The 13160-nt window shown below is 50.1% G+C and overlaps 1 protein-coding gene across 1 annotated transcript in view; it reads right to left on the bottom strand.

The window, feature by feature from the left end:
- NFATC4 (nuclear factor of activated T cells 4) overlaps nt 1-13160 on the bottom strand; it is a 28327-nt gene that overhangs the window by 8038 nt on the left and 7129 nt on the right. Inside the window, exons 2-5 of the mRNA XM_080977724.1 lie at nt 12101-13088; nt 4967-5129; nt 1941-2140; nt 115-287 (exon numbers count right to left, since the gene is read on the bottom strand). Coding sequence (XP_080833850.1) covers nt 115-287; nt 1941-2140; nt 4967-5129; nt 12101-13088 — 1524 coding nt within the window. The remainder of the gene's footprint in view (nt 1-114; nt 288-1940; nt 2141-4966; nt 5130-12100; nt 13089-13160) is intronic.

Genomic DNA, 13160 nt, shown 5'->3' with positions numbered 1-13160 from the left:
TTTCAATGTCTGGTGTGGATGCGACCTTAGGGTTCAGACTGCCCTGCAGCTCCATGGAGGCTTGCTTCTCCCATACACAACCACCCACCCACAACACCCACAGAGGGCACTCACAGCATTCGATGGGTACAGAGGCAGTCTGGATGGAGACTACCTTGCCATTTCCTTGCGGGACGTGGACCCGGAAGACCAGGCGCACCCGCGTGTTCTTGCGCCCAATGTCCGTCTCCCCCTTGCGCAGCTCAATGTCCGAATTCCGTAGCTTCAGGATCCCTGCGCAGTCAATACTGGTGCAGGGGGGAAAAGGGAAGGAGGAGTTGTCTGTGAATCCACGGCAGTTCACTGTTCATGTTATGCACCTCCTTCTCAATACACGGATGGCAAATCTCAGTCCCATGGGTTAAATAGAGTCCTAAAGGCCCATGTTGGGCCCTTGGGACCCTAGCCACACCCCTTCCTCCCAGGCCTGCTCTGTACCCTCCTCGAGTGCTTTTGCCTGGCTAGAATGTTCCACTGAACTCTGGTGATGCTTCTTGCTCATTTGGATGGAGGGATAACCAAGAAACATGGCTCCTGTATTAAGCTAAGCATTGCATTTGTTGTTCCTCCCCATTTTTCCTTCTGGATCTGCCCTCCAGATCTGGGACCTGCCCCCAGAGGGTAGCTCCTCCCACTTTTGCTTGTGGCTCCACCCACCGCTGTCATGTGGCCTCCAGAAGACTGCCTGGAAGGAAATATGGCCCTTGGGCTAAAAGGGTCCCCCACCCCGCCTAAGAATAGAAGAGAAGGAAGAGTCTCTTAGATCATCAGCTTCTGTCTCCTACCAGCATCAGAATCCTGCCTAGAGCTGAACTGAAACTACACACACCATTTGATAACTAGGACACATTTTGCCTTGGGGAAAATCAGGGTCACTGCCAGGTTTGGGTTACTCTCTGCAAGTGCCCTCTTCTATTTCCCCAACACAGGGTTTTCTTTTCTTTTTTCTTTCTTTTCAATGGGTAGACCAGAACACATGTACAGCCACCCAACATTTTGTTTTCCCCAGAATGCCTTGAGCCCCACTGCACTGCAAACCCAGAGGCATTATGGGGTAAAGAAAATGGCGGAAAAGAACATGGCAGGCAACAACTGCACTGGTTTTATGAAAAGGAAACTGGAGACCTGCAAAAGCTCAACTGGGCCCTGGCACTTGCCTGACCATGATGGGTGCTAGCGCCTGTTGAGATCCAGTACTCCTTTCTAAAACTCATTGATCCCAAAGCACCCGCAAAACAAGAATAATGGGTGCATTCAATTTGAGAGTGGCACGGGATGGAACCTGGGGGATGGTCTACCCTGTTGCCCTGTAAATATATTATCTTTCTGAAATTGCACAAACCCACCTCCCTGTGTGTTGTAAACTCACTAAGTATGTTCATCCAACACAGGATAGGTTGCTACTCCCTGTTAAGCATCTATAAAGGTAAGGGGACCCCTGACCATTAGGTCCAGTCATGATCGACTCTGGGGTTGCGGCGCTCATCTCACTTTATTGGCAAGGAAGCCGGCATACAGCTTCCGGGTCATGTGGCCAGCATGACAAAGCCGCTTCTGGTGAACCAGAGCAGCACACGGAAACGCTGTTTACCTTCCCGCCAGACCTATTTATCTACTTGCACTTTGAGGTGCTTTCGAACTGCTAGGTTGGCAGGAGCAGTGACCGAGCAACGGGCGCTCACCCCGTCATGGGGATTCGAATCGCCGACCTTCTGATCGGCAAGTCCTAGGCTCTGTGGTTTAACCCACAGTGCCACCCGCGTCCCGTTAAGCATCTATACTCAGTTGCAAAATCAGGTTTGCTGCTACGTAGGGAGGAATTTCCTTATTTTTTTATAATTGGGCATATTCACCAACCACATCACCCCCACTCTTCGAAAGCCCCACAAAGCAATTCTTACTTGGCAGCCATGTTATTCTCAGGCAGCAGGGACATCTCAAGGACCTTGGTGCCGTTGATGATGGATTCATAGCTCGTGGTGGCAACCATTTTGCCAGTGATGCGGTGCACTTGGTAGAAGGCATGGGGACGCAAGTTCCGCTCATCCGCCGTGCCAATGAACATTTGTAAGGTAAGGGGCTTCTCATCATAGCCTAAAAGCTGGGGTGGGGAGAGAAAGGAGAACGGTAAGCTTCTCCGATATAAAATATCTCATCTTATTGCCGTGACCGCGGACCGAGCTTTTGAGTTCGTCTGAGGATGTGGCAAAATCAGTGTGATGATTGCCACCCCTCTAGGAGAAAATAGTCACCCCAAACATTTTCCTGCACAGCCAAAGAGACTTAAGCGATCATCCCCGCCAAAATCTGGCCACCATCCCCAGCCAGTGCATTCTGTAATGGGACATCTCACATGTGAATTTCCCCGTCCACTTCTGAACATTCTGTGACGCTGCGTCATGGCAGATGCTCTGTATGTGGCAAAGGGGTGGCCCGGTTCATTTCCTTGCGAGAAGAACCCGCAATGGGTGGTCACGGATCTGCATGTTTTAAAAGTCCCAGTTTCAAATTCCTGGCCATCACCACTTCAGAAGGTTCAGAGACAGCAGGGCTAGGAAACAGTCTGTCCAAGACCCTGTGGCTATGATGTCACAGAATGTTCATAAACACTTAGCAGCTGAAGGAGAAGGTTCGGCTGTCATTAAAAAAAAAAAATCAATGCAGTGGATATGAAATATGCTTGCTTCAAATTCTCCGGAGACTTTATTCAGTCTTAAAAAATAAAATAAAATAAAATATGGGGGCTAATCCCTGTCTTAAATTAAGTTGTGCAATCACAGACCTGGAAGGTGGGCCTCTATTCCATGAAAAGAGCTCTGTGTGTCTTACATATTGATTACTCCCTGTCTCCACCACCTCCTTACCAGCCACCCTCTTTGGCAAAGGCCACTGCAGCTGGAGACATCGGTGGTCTTGCCTCAGGGACGCCCAGATGTTTCCAATCAGAGGCCAAGACTTCCAGCTGCAGTCGATTTGAGCCTTAAAGGAAAATGCTCCGTTTTTACCTCTCCCCTCCCCACTCATGCCACGGAAGATGGAAGGATCTGAGGCCTGAAGGATTGTGGGGGCAGTGGAAGCGGCCTTGGAACCTGCAGAAACCTATGCCAACTTTTGGAAAGGGCGGGGTGGGGAATGGGAAGCAGGGAGATGGCAAGAGAAAGGGGGAAGGGGGCGCAGCTTTAGGAAACGGAGGGTTTGCCTCTCTGCAAGGAAGGGCAAGTTCTGAACGCCTACAGAAGAGGAGTGGAATTTGCCAGAAAGCATATGGAGCAAGGGGTGGGGGTATTTGTCCCACGTGCGCACATACAAACACTCCACACTCCGACTTGCTATCCCTAAGAGTGACGCAGAGGGGCTGGATGCAGGAGGAGACCAGCGCTGCGAATCTGAGATGAGAGCGTGGGAAAGGGCAGCCCCAAGATCCTGGTTACAGGGGAATGTGATGGAAGGGGAAGAATACACACACAAAAATGGAGTGGGGGGGGGCGGAGGCAACGAGAAGAGAGAAAGGACGGACCTCAGCTTTTCATGCCAACCTCCCCCCCACCCCACCCCTAGGAAAATGTACATATAGATCTCCACATCGTAATTTGAGGAAACTAGGATACAAAGAGATGGAGTACAGTATAGGGAAAGTTGCATCACAGCACAAAAACACACACGCACTGATCAAACCTTCCTGTCACTATAAGAACAAGCAGGCCAAATATCACCCCCTCACTCTCATAAAGCCGTGGGTTGGTTTTGTTTTTTAAAAGTTTCAACCTTCCCACTTATTTAAAAGGCACTCATCTAAATTTAGCGTGCGGCTATTTCACAATTTGTTGCAAACAAAATCCGTGACATTTGTCTTTCTTTCTTTTCCTTTTTTTGGCCCCCGCAAGCAGCCTTTGAAGTGGGAATAGTTTTCATCTTTCAAATTTCTGGATGGAGACTTTCAAACCAGCCCTCAAAGAAAAGAGAATTAAAAGAAAAAGAAAAAAGGAAGTTTCCCTTCTGGATTAGCTTGGCTGAAAATGTCGAGATATTTATATATGTATTTTTTTAAAAAAAAAACTACATTGACAACAAGCTCCCTGGAGGCTGGGGGCAGAGGAGAGGGCTTTAAAAAATAACAACAATAGCAGAAAATAAAAAAATGCATATGAGCTCTTACGGAATAAATGGTGTCAAAAGCAAAGCTGGCTTTACCTGGCTAAATGGCAAAGGTGGCACCCAGCCCTCAGCCTGAAAGCCTTACCAGCTCCTGTCCCAAATATGGAGGTGGAGCCTGTGATTATGTGGTGAGAATAAATATACTCTACACATGCTCAGGTGTACTCTGGGCCCAATTTCAAGGCGAAATCATGATACATAGGAGAATGCATTATTGCCTTTTCCACATTACCATACATTTCAATGCCCCAGAAGTTTTTGAACTCCAGCTCCCATCAGCCCCATCCAGCAGGGCCAATGTTCATGGGATAATGGGAGTTGTTGTCCGATGACTTCAAGGCCATGAGTTCCCTGTGCCTGGCCTACAGTCGTTTTGTGAGACTGTGGTTGCAGAAGAAGAAGAAGAAGAAGAAGAAGAAGAGGAGGAGGAGGAGGAGGAGTTTGGATTTGATATCCCGCTCAAAGCGGCTAACATTCTCCTTTCCCTTCCTCCCCACAACAAACACTCTGTGAGGTGAGTGGGGCTGAGAGACTTCAGAGAAGTGTGACTAGCCCAAGGTCACCCAGCAGCTGCATGTGGAGGAGCGGAGACGCGAACCCGGTTCCCCAGATTACGAGACTACCGCTCTTAACCACTACACCACACTGGCTCCTCCATGAGAGATGCGAAGTGGGAACTTTTATTTAGTTCATTGTCCCTCTTCCCACCCACCCAACCCCCTGGTCCCATTCTTATCCCGGTTCTTGTTAGCTCCCCCCACCCCTCAGATACCTTCACCACAGGGTGTCCTCCTGGAGCGGCCTTCACAGCACCCCTGCTGCCCTCCGTCTCGTAATGGGCTCGGTGGTGAGTTCGGGGCTGCACCTCGATTTTCAGCTCATACTGTTCGTATTGACTGGGGAGAGGCCAGTCCAGAGGGGGGAGAGCAGAAGACCTGGGGAATGGGCGAAAGGAAGGACCATGAAGTTGACAACTTAGGCACTGGAAGTGACCGCGTCCGACCTCCTCCTGCTCGCAACCCAAACAGGAATGCAGCAGGGGACTCGTGTACCTTTAATACGTAGCTGCACCAAAGAGGAAACTGGAACACAAGAAGCTGTTAAGTAACAAACCACGTTATTTGTCTACCTAGCTCGCTCAGCATTTTCTACTCTGATTGACAGGATCTCAGGCAGCGGTCTTTTATGGCACTTGCTCCTTTGAACTGAAGATGTCAGGAATCAAACCTGGAACATCACACACATAGAGCATGCAATCTACCATGATGCTGTGGCTTCTCTTCCAATGGATGGTGGGTGAAGCTCCCCCCATCCTGGCTGCAAAAGGATGGCAGGGGAAGATGGCACTACCAGAGTTCATGCTTCAAAACAACTATTAAAAAGGCACATAAGATTTGACCAGCTAAATTTCTCCCCACCTACAACGCTCACAGGCACTCAGTGCAGAACCTCCAGCCTCCTTTCCCGAGTTTGCAGTTAGTAATATTTAAGAACATAAATTGCAAGGCTTGCAAAGGGATCTACAATGAGTTACTAGCCCTCACGTATTTCAAATATATATTTTTTTTCTCCTGGCTTGTTCATCACCAATTTTGAGCTTGCCGTAGCTGAGGGGCTAGTCAGAGGCCAGATAACTTTTTACATAGGCATTCATTCAGAGCACACTCCTGATGAGTACCCATTTCACACTTCTCTTGCTCCAGATCATGATCCCTGCTGGATTCAGACTTAAGAACCATATCATGCAACCATCCTCTCTTACATGGTGGCCAATCAGAGGCCCTCGGAAGACCACAAGGAGAACATAAAAGCATAGGAAGATGTACAAGTCAAATTGTATACAGTATAGCTCATTATTGTCTATAGATACTTGCATCAGGTATCCAAGGTTTCAGAAAGGGGCTTCTCCTAAGGATTACCTAGAGATGCCCAAGGATTACCTTCTGCAATGAAAGCAGATGCTCCACCACCAAGCAGTTTGTCCACAGTAGCTCGTATCTAGAGATTTTGTGGTTGTTTAGTCGTGTCTGACTCTTTGTGACCCCATGGACCAGAGCATGCCAGGCACTCCTGTCTTCCACTGCCTCCCAGTTTGGTCAAGCTCATGTTAGTGTATCTAGAGATATGCAGCTTCAAAACATGATCTGTTTTGCCATCATAGCTCACTGCCATAGCTAGATCGATTCTCTGTGAATTGGTCCATTGCAGAGGGGGAAAAGGTTCAGAATGGGGCAACCAAAACAATCAAGGGGAGGGAGGAATTACCCTATGAGGAAAGGTTGCAACCTGAGTTTGTAGCTCAGAAATTGAGGTAGCTCCATTGGTTAGAGTGTGGTGGCGATAACACCAGGGTCACAGGTTTGATCCCTGCATGGGACAGGAGTTGGACCAGATGATCCTCAGGGTCCCTTCCAATTCTACAGCTCTTATGATTCTGTGAATTGGAGCTTCTTAGCTAGAGAAAAGTCAAGTACAGTGGTACCTGGGTTAAGAACTTAATTCATTCTTGAGGTCTGTTCTTAACCTGAAACTGTTCTTAACCTGAAGCACCACTTTAGCTAATGCGGCCTCCCGCTGCCGCTGTGCCACCGGAGCACGATTTCTGTTCTCATCCTGAAGCAAAGTTCTTAACCCGAGGTACTATTTCTGGGTTAAAGGAATCTGTAACCTGAAGCGTATGTAACCCGAGGTACAGTACGAAGAGGCATGATGGAAGTTTATAAAATGATGAACAGCATGAAGTGGATGGAGAGAAGTTTTTCTCAAATGAAGCTGAACATTGCAAGACTCGGGGCAGACAAAAGAAAGTGCTTCTCCATTCAGCACATCCTTAAACTGTGGAACTCTCTCCCACAAGAAGCAGTAATGGCCACCATCCTGGATAGCTTTAAAGGATGATTAGACAAATTCATGGATGATAAGGATATCCGTTTGCCCCTAGCCACAGTGACCATCTTCGCCTTCCTGCCAGAGGCAGTATCCCTTTGAATACTAGTCACTGGAATCACAAGCAGACACTGTTACATGCAGGTCCTCCTTGTGAGCTGGCCATGGGACCCTGGCTGGCCACAGTGAGAAATGGACTAGGTGGGCCATAGGCCTGATCCAACAGGGTCCTCCTATGCCCTTATCTAAACAAACCAGTGGCCACCATGTGGTCTCAAATTCAATCTGCCTTATATGTAACTCCACAAAAGTTACTAGCCTTGCAGAGAGCTCTCTGTCCTTCCTACAACATTCTGCGGATGGAAAAGTGCCTCTTGCCATCCCCGGGCAATGGACTCGGTTTCTATGCTGGCTGCAGAGGAGTGATACAGCTCACTAGCCTGTACAGCAGGGATAATAATAATGATGATGATGATGATGATAATAATAACAACTTTTTATTTATACCCCGCCCTTCCCAGTTCAGATAACCAGGCTCAGGGCAGCTAACAACAAATTCAAAACACTTAATTGTAGAAGCAGCATAAAATACAGTATAAAAACATGAATAACAATAAAATTCAAAGTTCAGAAATCAATTTGGGGGAAATCCATCTAATAAGCATTAGATAGTCACCAGGGCTAGCTGGCTGAATTAGTCCTACTTGGGCCAGCAAGGAGGCCAGGGGAGAATTAGCTGTGGGGTCTCAGAGCGGGTAATCTTCATAAAAGGGGAGGGGGAGGGAAGAGAAGGGAAATAAAAGAGCAGGCTGAATTCAAATTAACGGCCAGGCAGAATGGGGATGGGGAACCTGTGGCTCTCTGGGCGATACTGGGCTCCGATCGGTGCCAGCGGGCATGGCCAATGCTCAGTGATGATGGGAGCTCTACTCCTGCAAACATCTGGAAGATCGCAGGTTCCCCATCCCTGCTCTGCAGCCTCCTGCATGCAATTGCTTGCCACCACTGTCTAGCAGGCCAGTGCGCTTAAAACACAAAAGGCTGCCGTACTTTGCAAATTAATTGTTCGTTGTACAAAGAAGCCCTCTGGCCTGTCCCAAATGTCAGCCAATCCATGTTTTTTTAGGCAACCCAGAGTTATATATGGGAGAGCTGTTGGGAAAGGCAGTTCCTTATTACTGGCCTTCTCTTCTCCAGGGCTGTCCCTGCAGATGTTTATTGGACTCCCAATTCCCCATCAGCCCTCAGCTAGCATGGACAATGGCCAATGATCAGGGGAGATGGGAGCTGTCCTCCAGGAGCATCTAGAGGACCATGTTTCCTGCTTGGCAGAGGGTCGGACTCAATGGCCCTTGTGGTCTATTCCAACTCTATGATTCTATGATTCTATGATCTATGTTGGCTACCTCTTGCTCTACACCACATGTGATCTGATGAAGCTGCCCTTGTAATGATATATTTTAAAAACAACAACTGAAAAGCTTCAAATGCTTAAGATTTGGGGTGGACAGAAGGCAAATCAGGAGCTACTGGTGGACCTCTGGGGGATCTGAAGTAATTCAGCAAGTGTTCCGGACTCCCAGTTGACTATCAGCAGCAACAAGTGAGAATGCTATAAAGTAGCCAGGCCCGTCTTACCCATAAAGGCTAGTGGCGCGGGGCTCCAAGTTCTGGAGGGCACCAGGCAAGAGTCCGGGGAACACTGAACAAGCGCACTGAGTGAGTGAGCGTGCTCCCGCCACACATCGGCTAGGTTTTTCCCCTTTTAGCCTCCAGGCACCGAATTCTGCAGGGCACCAGAAGGCTAAAAGGAAAAAAACCTAGCCAACGCTCGGTGGGAGTGGCGCACGAGCCCTCGCTCAGTATAGGCCCGCTTGCTCATTTTGCTGCCTGCAGTGGCCACCGCGGCATGAAGCGTCCAGCCTCCGCCTCTTCCCCGCCGGAGGAGCCACCCTGGGAAAGGGGGGGGCACCGGAGGGATCTTTGCACCACGGCACCAGATATGCTTAAGACGGCCCTGAGCAGAGCTTCCCGAACTTTTCATATGGGTGACACACTTTTTTAGACATGCATCATTTTGTGACACAGTAATTCAGTGTTATTAGCAAACTGGAGGTTAAACCAATCTCTTTCCAGCCCCGGTAGGAGCACAAGGAGCATTCACACTGCAGCCAACACACAGTTTGGAAAGCTCTGCGATGAAAGAATGGTGGCGGAGAAGAAACCAGGATTGGTGTGAATGAGAGATAAAGGACTTATGAGGTCTGTTTAGATATAGGTCTCAAATTGCTGGATCAGGCATATGCTCAGAGCCACTCTGCTCTCAGCATATGCTCCCCTGGCTGGCCCACAGTCTTGCACCTGGCTCTGGCTGGTAGACAAAGTGGACCATATAAGCCTGAGATATGTGCAGACTCCTGCTGTAGGCCATTTCCAAACACCGGGTGTTCCATGTGTTTGGTCGCCCTTCTCTGTAACCTCTGTGTCCGGTTTCAGAGACCGGGTTTCTGAGTACACCGTATCCAAGAAGTGGCCACACCATAGATCAGGCTTCCTCAACCTCGGCCCTCCAGATGTTTTGAGACTACAGTTCGCATCATCCCTGACCACTGGTCCTGCTAGCTAGGGATCATGGGAGTTGTAGGCCAAAAACATCTGGAGGGCCAAGGTTGAGGAAGCCTGCCATAGATTTTACATGCAGAGAGGCTACGAAACTGGGTGTCTTATTCTATGAGACTTCCTTCAATTTGCATACAGAGGGAGTTTGGCCAAGGACTCCTGCAAAACCCTTCCCCCTTGTACATGTCGTGCAGAAGCAGAGTTCCCAAAAGAAAGGGTAAAAGCTGTCTACACACTATTTGCTCTGTATCCAGTGCCCTCCCACTGCTACTTTGGGAAGTGGTGTATGCATGTCAGCCAAAATCCATCTCTCTCCTGTACCTGTCTTGTTCTTTCTTATGAAATAGTTTTGATGCATTTTCCCCAGAACCAGCTGGGGAAAAGGACAACCAACTGCGCTTTAAGCTGGTACTGTGTACGCACCCAAAGGCTCTTTGATTCAGCAGTTTGGCGCTTGCAAATTTAGTCCCTTTAATGCAGCAGCTCAGCTTTTGCAAGGCTGACCTAAATTGCCGGTATCACCCTTATAGAAATCTCTGCAAACAAGGAGGCAAGATATGCAAGGTCTACTGTATTTTAGTTCTCGTGGGGTTGTTGTCACAGGCTAACCCATTGCATTCACAAGCTTGGCTTAAGAGATGCTAAGTTCTGCTTTGAAGAAACAGGGGACTTGGCTTGGCAGGATATTGCTGGCTATGGGCTTTGGAACTGCAAACGGGGCAGAGGAGGGAATGGATGGAGCCACTGCCCCCGAACTCAAAGGTCATGACGTTGATCCACCATGCAGGGGAAATTCTTCCAATCCAGCTGCTTACCTTAACAGGGAACAAGGCACTGCGTGTTTACGCCAGCTCCCACCCGTCCGCCCCCAGCACCGCATGCAGAGCTGGGGTCTGGGATGTGTAACTAGAGACACCAGCCCTTCTGCCTGGTCTGGTCTGACAAGTTGTTTTTATACAACAGAAACTCTGGCAGCCAAACCACAGAGCCGGCAATGGCGCTGGCAAATTCAAACCGGCTGGCTTAAGGGTGGGAGAGGGAGGGAGCCATGGCTTCCACCCCCATCCGCAGTTCCCGACAACGGCATGCTCAGGTGAAGGTCTTTGGATGCTAGAGGAAGATAGCTAGGATCCACGCTAGGAGGGCAGCAAAATCTGCAATCGCTGGGTCTGCTCCAGATGCCCTGATAATTGGGCATTCGTCCTGATTAGCTTGCGCAAAGCTTACGAAAAAGCTATACGCCTGTGCTTTACTGAGCATTCCTTCTAATTTGTTTGTGGGCAGGTTATATGACAATGAGGGTTCATCTTGATTTGCTTGCGCAGTGGTTATACAATTCCTCAGTGCTATTTTTCCAGGGGGGCAAAGGGTGCCAGAGCTCACCACGGACTTCTCCCATGCTCTCTTAGAATCACAATGGTGCCCACCTGAGAGGTGCCAGAGCTGAGCTCTAGTAAGCTCCTGCTGGGGGGGGGGGAGCCCAGCATTTCCTCATTGATCATTTGTTCACACTACACGTTTTAGCGCATTTCCTCCATCCCTGTGAACCTGCCCAAAGTCCATTTTTTAAAAGTGGATTTGCTGCTCCAGAGCACTTTAATCCACTTTAAATTGCACAAACCTAAATTTCCACAATCCCGCCTGTAAACTATGGATAGTCCAGAGGTGAACTAAAGAACTACATGTGAGGAAGATAAGAAGCAAAGCCCCAGCCACATAATACATTTAAAGCACTCTCATAAAGCTCATAAACGGCCTTGGCCCAGTATACCTGAAGGAGCATCTCCAACCCCATCGTTCAGCCCGGACGCTGAGGTCCAGCGCTGAGGGCTTCTGGTGGTTCCCTCACACTGAGAAGTGAGGTTACAGGGAACCAAGCAGAGAGCCTTCTCAGTAGTGGCACCCGCCCTGTGGAACACCCTCCCATCAGATGTCAAGGTAATAAACAACTATCTGACTTTTAGAAGACATCTGAAGGCAGGCCTGTTTAGGGAAGTTTTTAATGTTTGATCTTTTATTGTGTTTTTAATATCCTGTTGGAAACCACACAGAATCCTGGGGACTGCAGTTTGCTATGGGCTGTTAGGAGATCCCTGCTCCCTTCACAGAGCTACAATTCCCAGAGTGGTTTAATAATATGTGTGTGTTAGGGATCTGCCCAACTTGTAACTCCACATTTGCAAAGCCATCCACCTCCAGCTACCAAGATCTAGAGATAAGCATCACAAGACGGATATTCCCATCATGCCTTGCTTGGGAATCGCCCCAAGCCACCTGGATGACCGCTTTTAGAAACCCTCTCTCAGGCCACGGTTCCAACCCAAACTGTCAACATCCTTGCATGGAAGGAAGAAGGGGACCATTTATACAAACTTTAAAGAGCGTTAGAGTCTTGGTTTACCTGAACACAGGGCTGTGACCTCCAATGCGAGCTTTGGACCAGGCCAGCGGGGAAGGTACTGCCAGGTAATCCATTCCTTCCTTGCGCCCCACGCCAAGTCCGTAGCCCCCCGTGGTGCCGCTGCCCCCATCCTCCCCATTGCAGCTCCCTTCCTCCTTCCTGGTCAGGGCCACTGTCTGCTCGGTCGAGGTCTTCCGGGCTTTCTGGGGGATGCTTTCGGCCGGTCGGGCTCCAGTACAGTTGAAGGGCGCCGTGTCGCCTCCTGCCTCCACGGTCTCCCCCGGGGTCTCCTCTCCAAGGCTGCCCCTCCGAGAGAGGCACGGCGATGCCGAAGAGTGAGTTTCAGAGCTGGAGTACCGCCGCTTGCCACAGGGCGAAGCTGGCCGCGGCCCCAGGAGCATCCATCCATCCTCTGCGCCCCGGCTCGGGGAATAGCTGGCGCCGTAAGGCTGCCATGACTCGTCGGCGGGTGACCATGGCTTGGGGGAGCCCCGGGGAGAACCCAAGGGGGAGCTGAGGGCAAAGCGGGCCGCTGCCTCGTTCAGCTCCCGCTCCACATCGTCCCCGGCGGGGGCTTCGTCATCTGAAAAGAAGCTCCAAGGCGAGACACTGCCGCTGCTGGCAGGGCTCGGGGTGAAGAAGCCGGAAGACGGGGTGGTCTCTCGGTAGCCCCCAAAAGCCTCCAGGAGGAGGTAGTCACGAGGCGAGGAGTCCCAGTCGTCTTCCTCGGCCCGCCGGCCTGGCGAAATGGTGGTGATCTGGATGCTCGGGCATTCCAGCACACGAGAGCCTCCGAGGCGGACGCGCCGGGCGGGCTGGCTCTCAAAGGTGTCGCCGTCCAAGTCGGCTGGCCGGGGTGGGGGGGAGTGCATGCCTGCACGGCCCCCACCGAGATGCAGAGGGCAGGGGATTCCCAGGGGAGAGGTGTAGGGAGGCGGGTCTCCCAGGGCAAGTGAGCAGTAGGCAGGGAGGTTGTCCGCATCCAGGTCTGTAAAAAGAGAGAGGGGGAAAAGGAAAGAGATGAGAACCACCATGTTGGTTGAAAATGATACAGTGGTAC

Source organism: Podarcis pityusensis, assembly GCF_964106645.2.
Source record: "Podarcis pityusensis genome assembly, chromosome: 13".
Taxonomy (NCBI): Eukaryota; Metazoa; Chordata; class Lepidosauria; order Squamata; family Lacertidae; genus Podarcis; species Podarcis pityusensis.
This window is presented reverse-complemented; position numbering and strand designations above follow the sequence as displayed.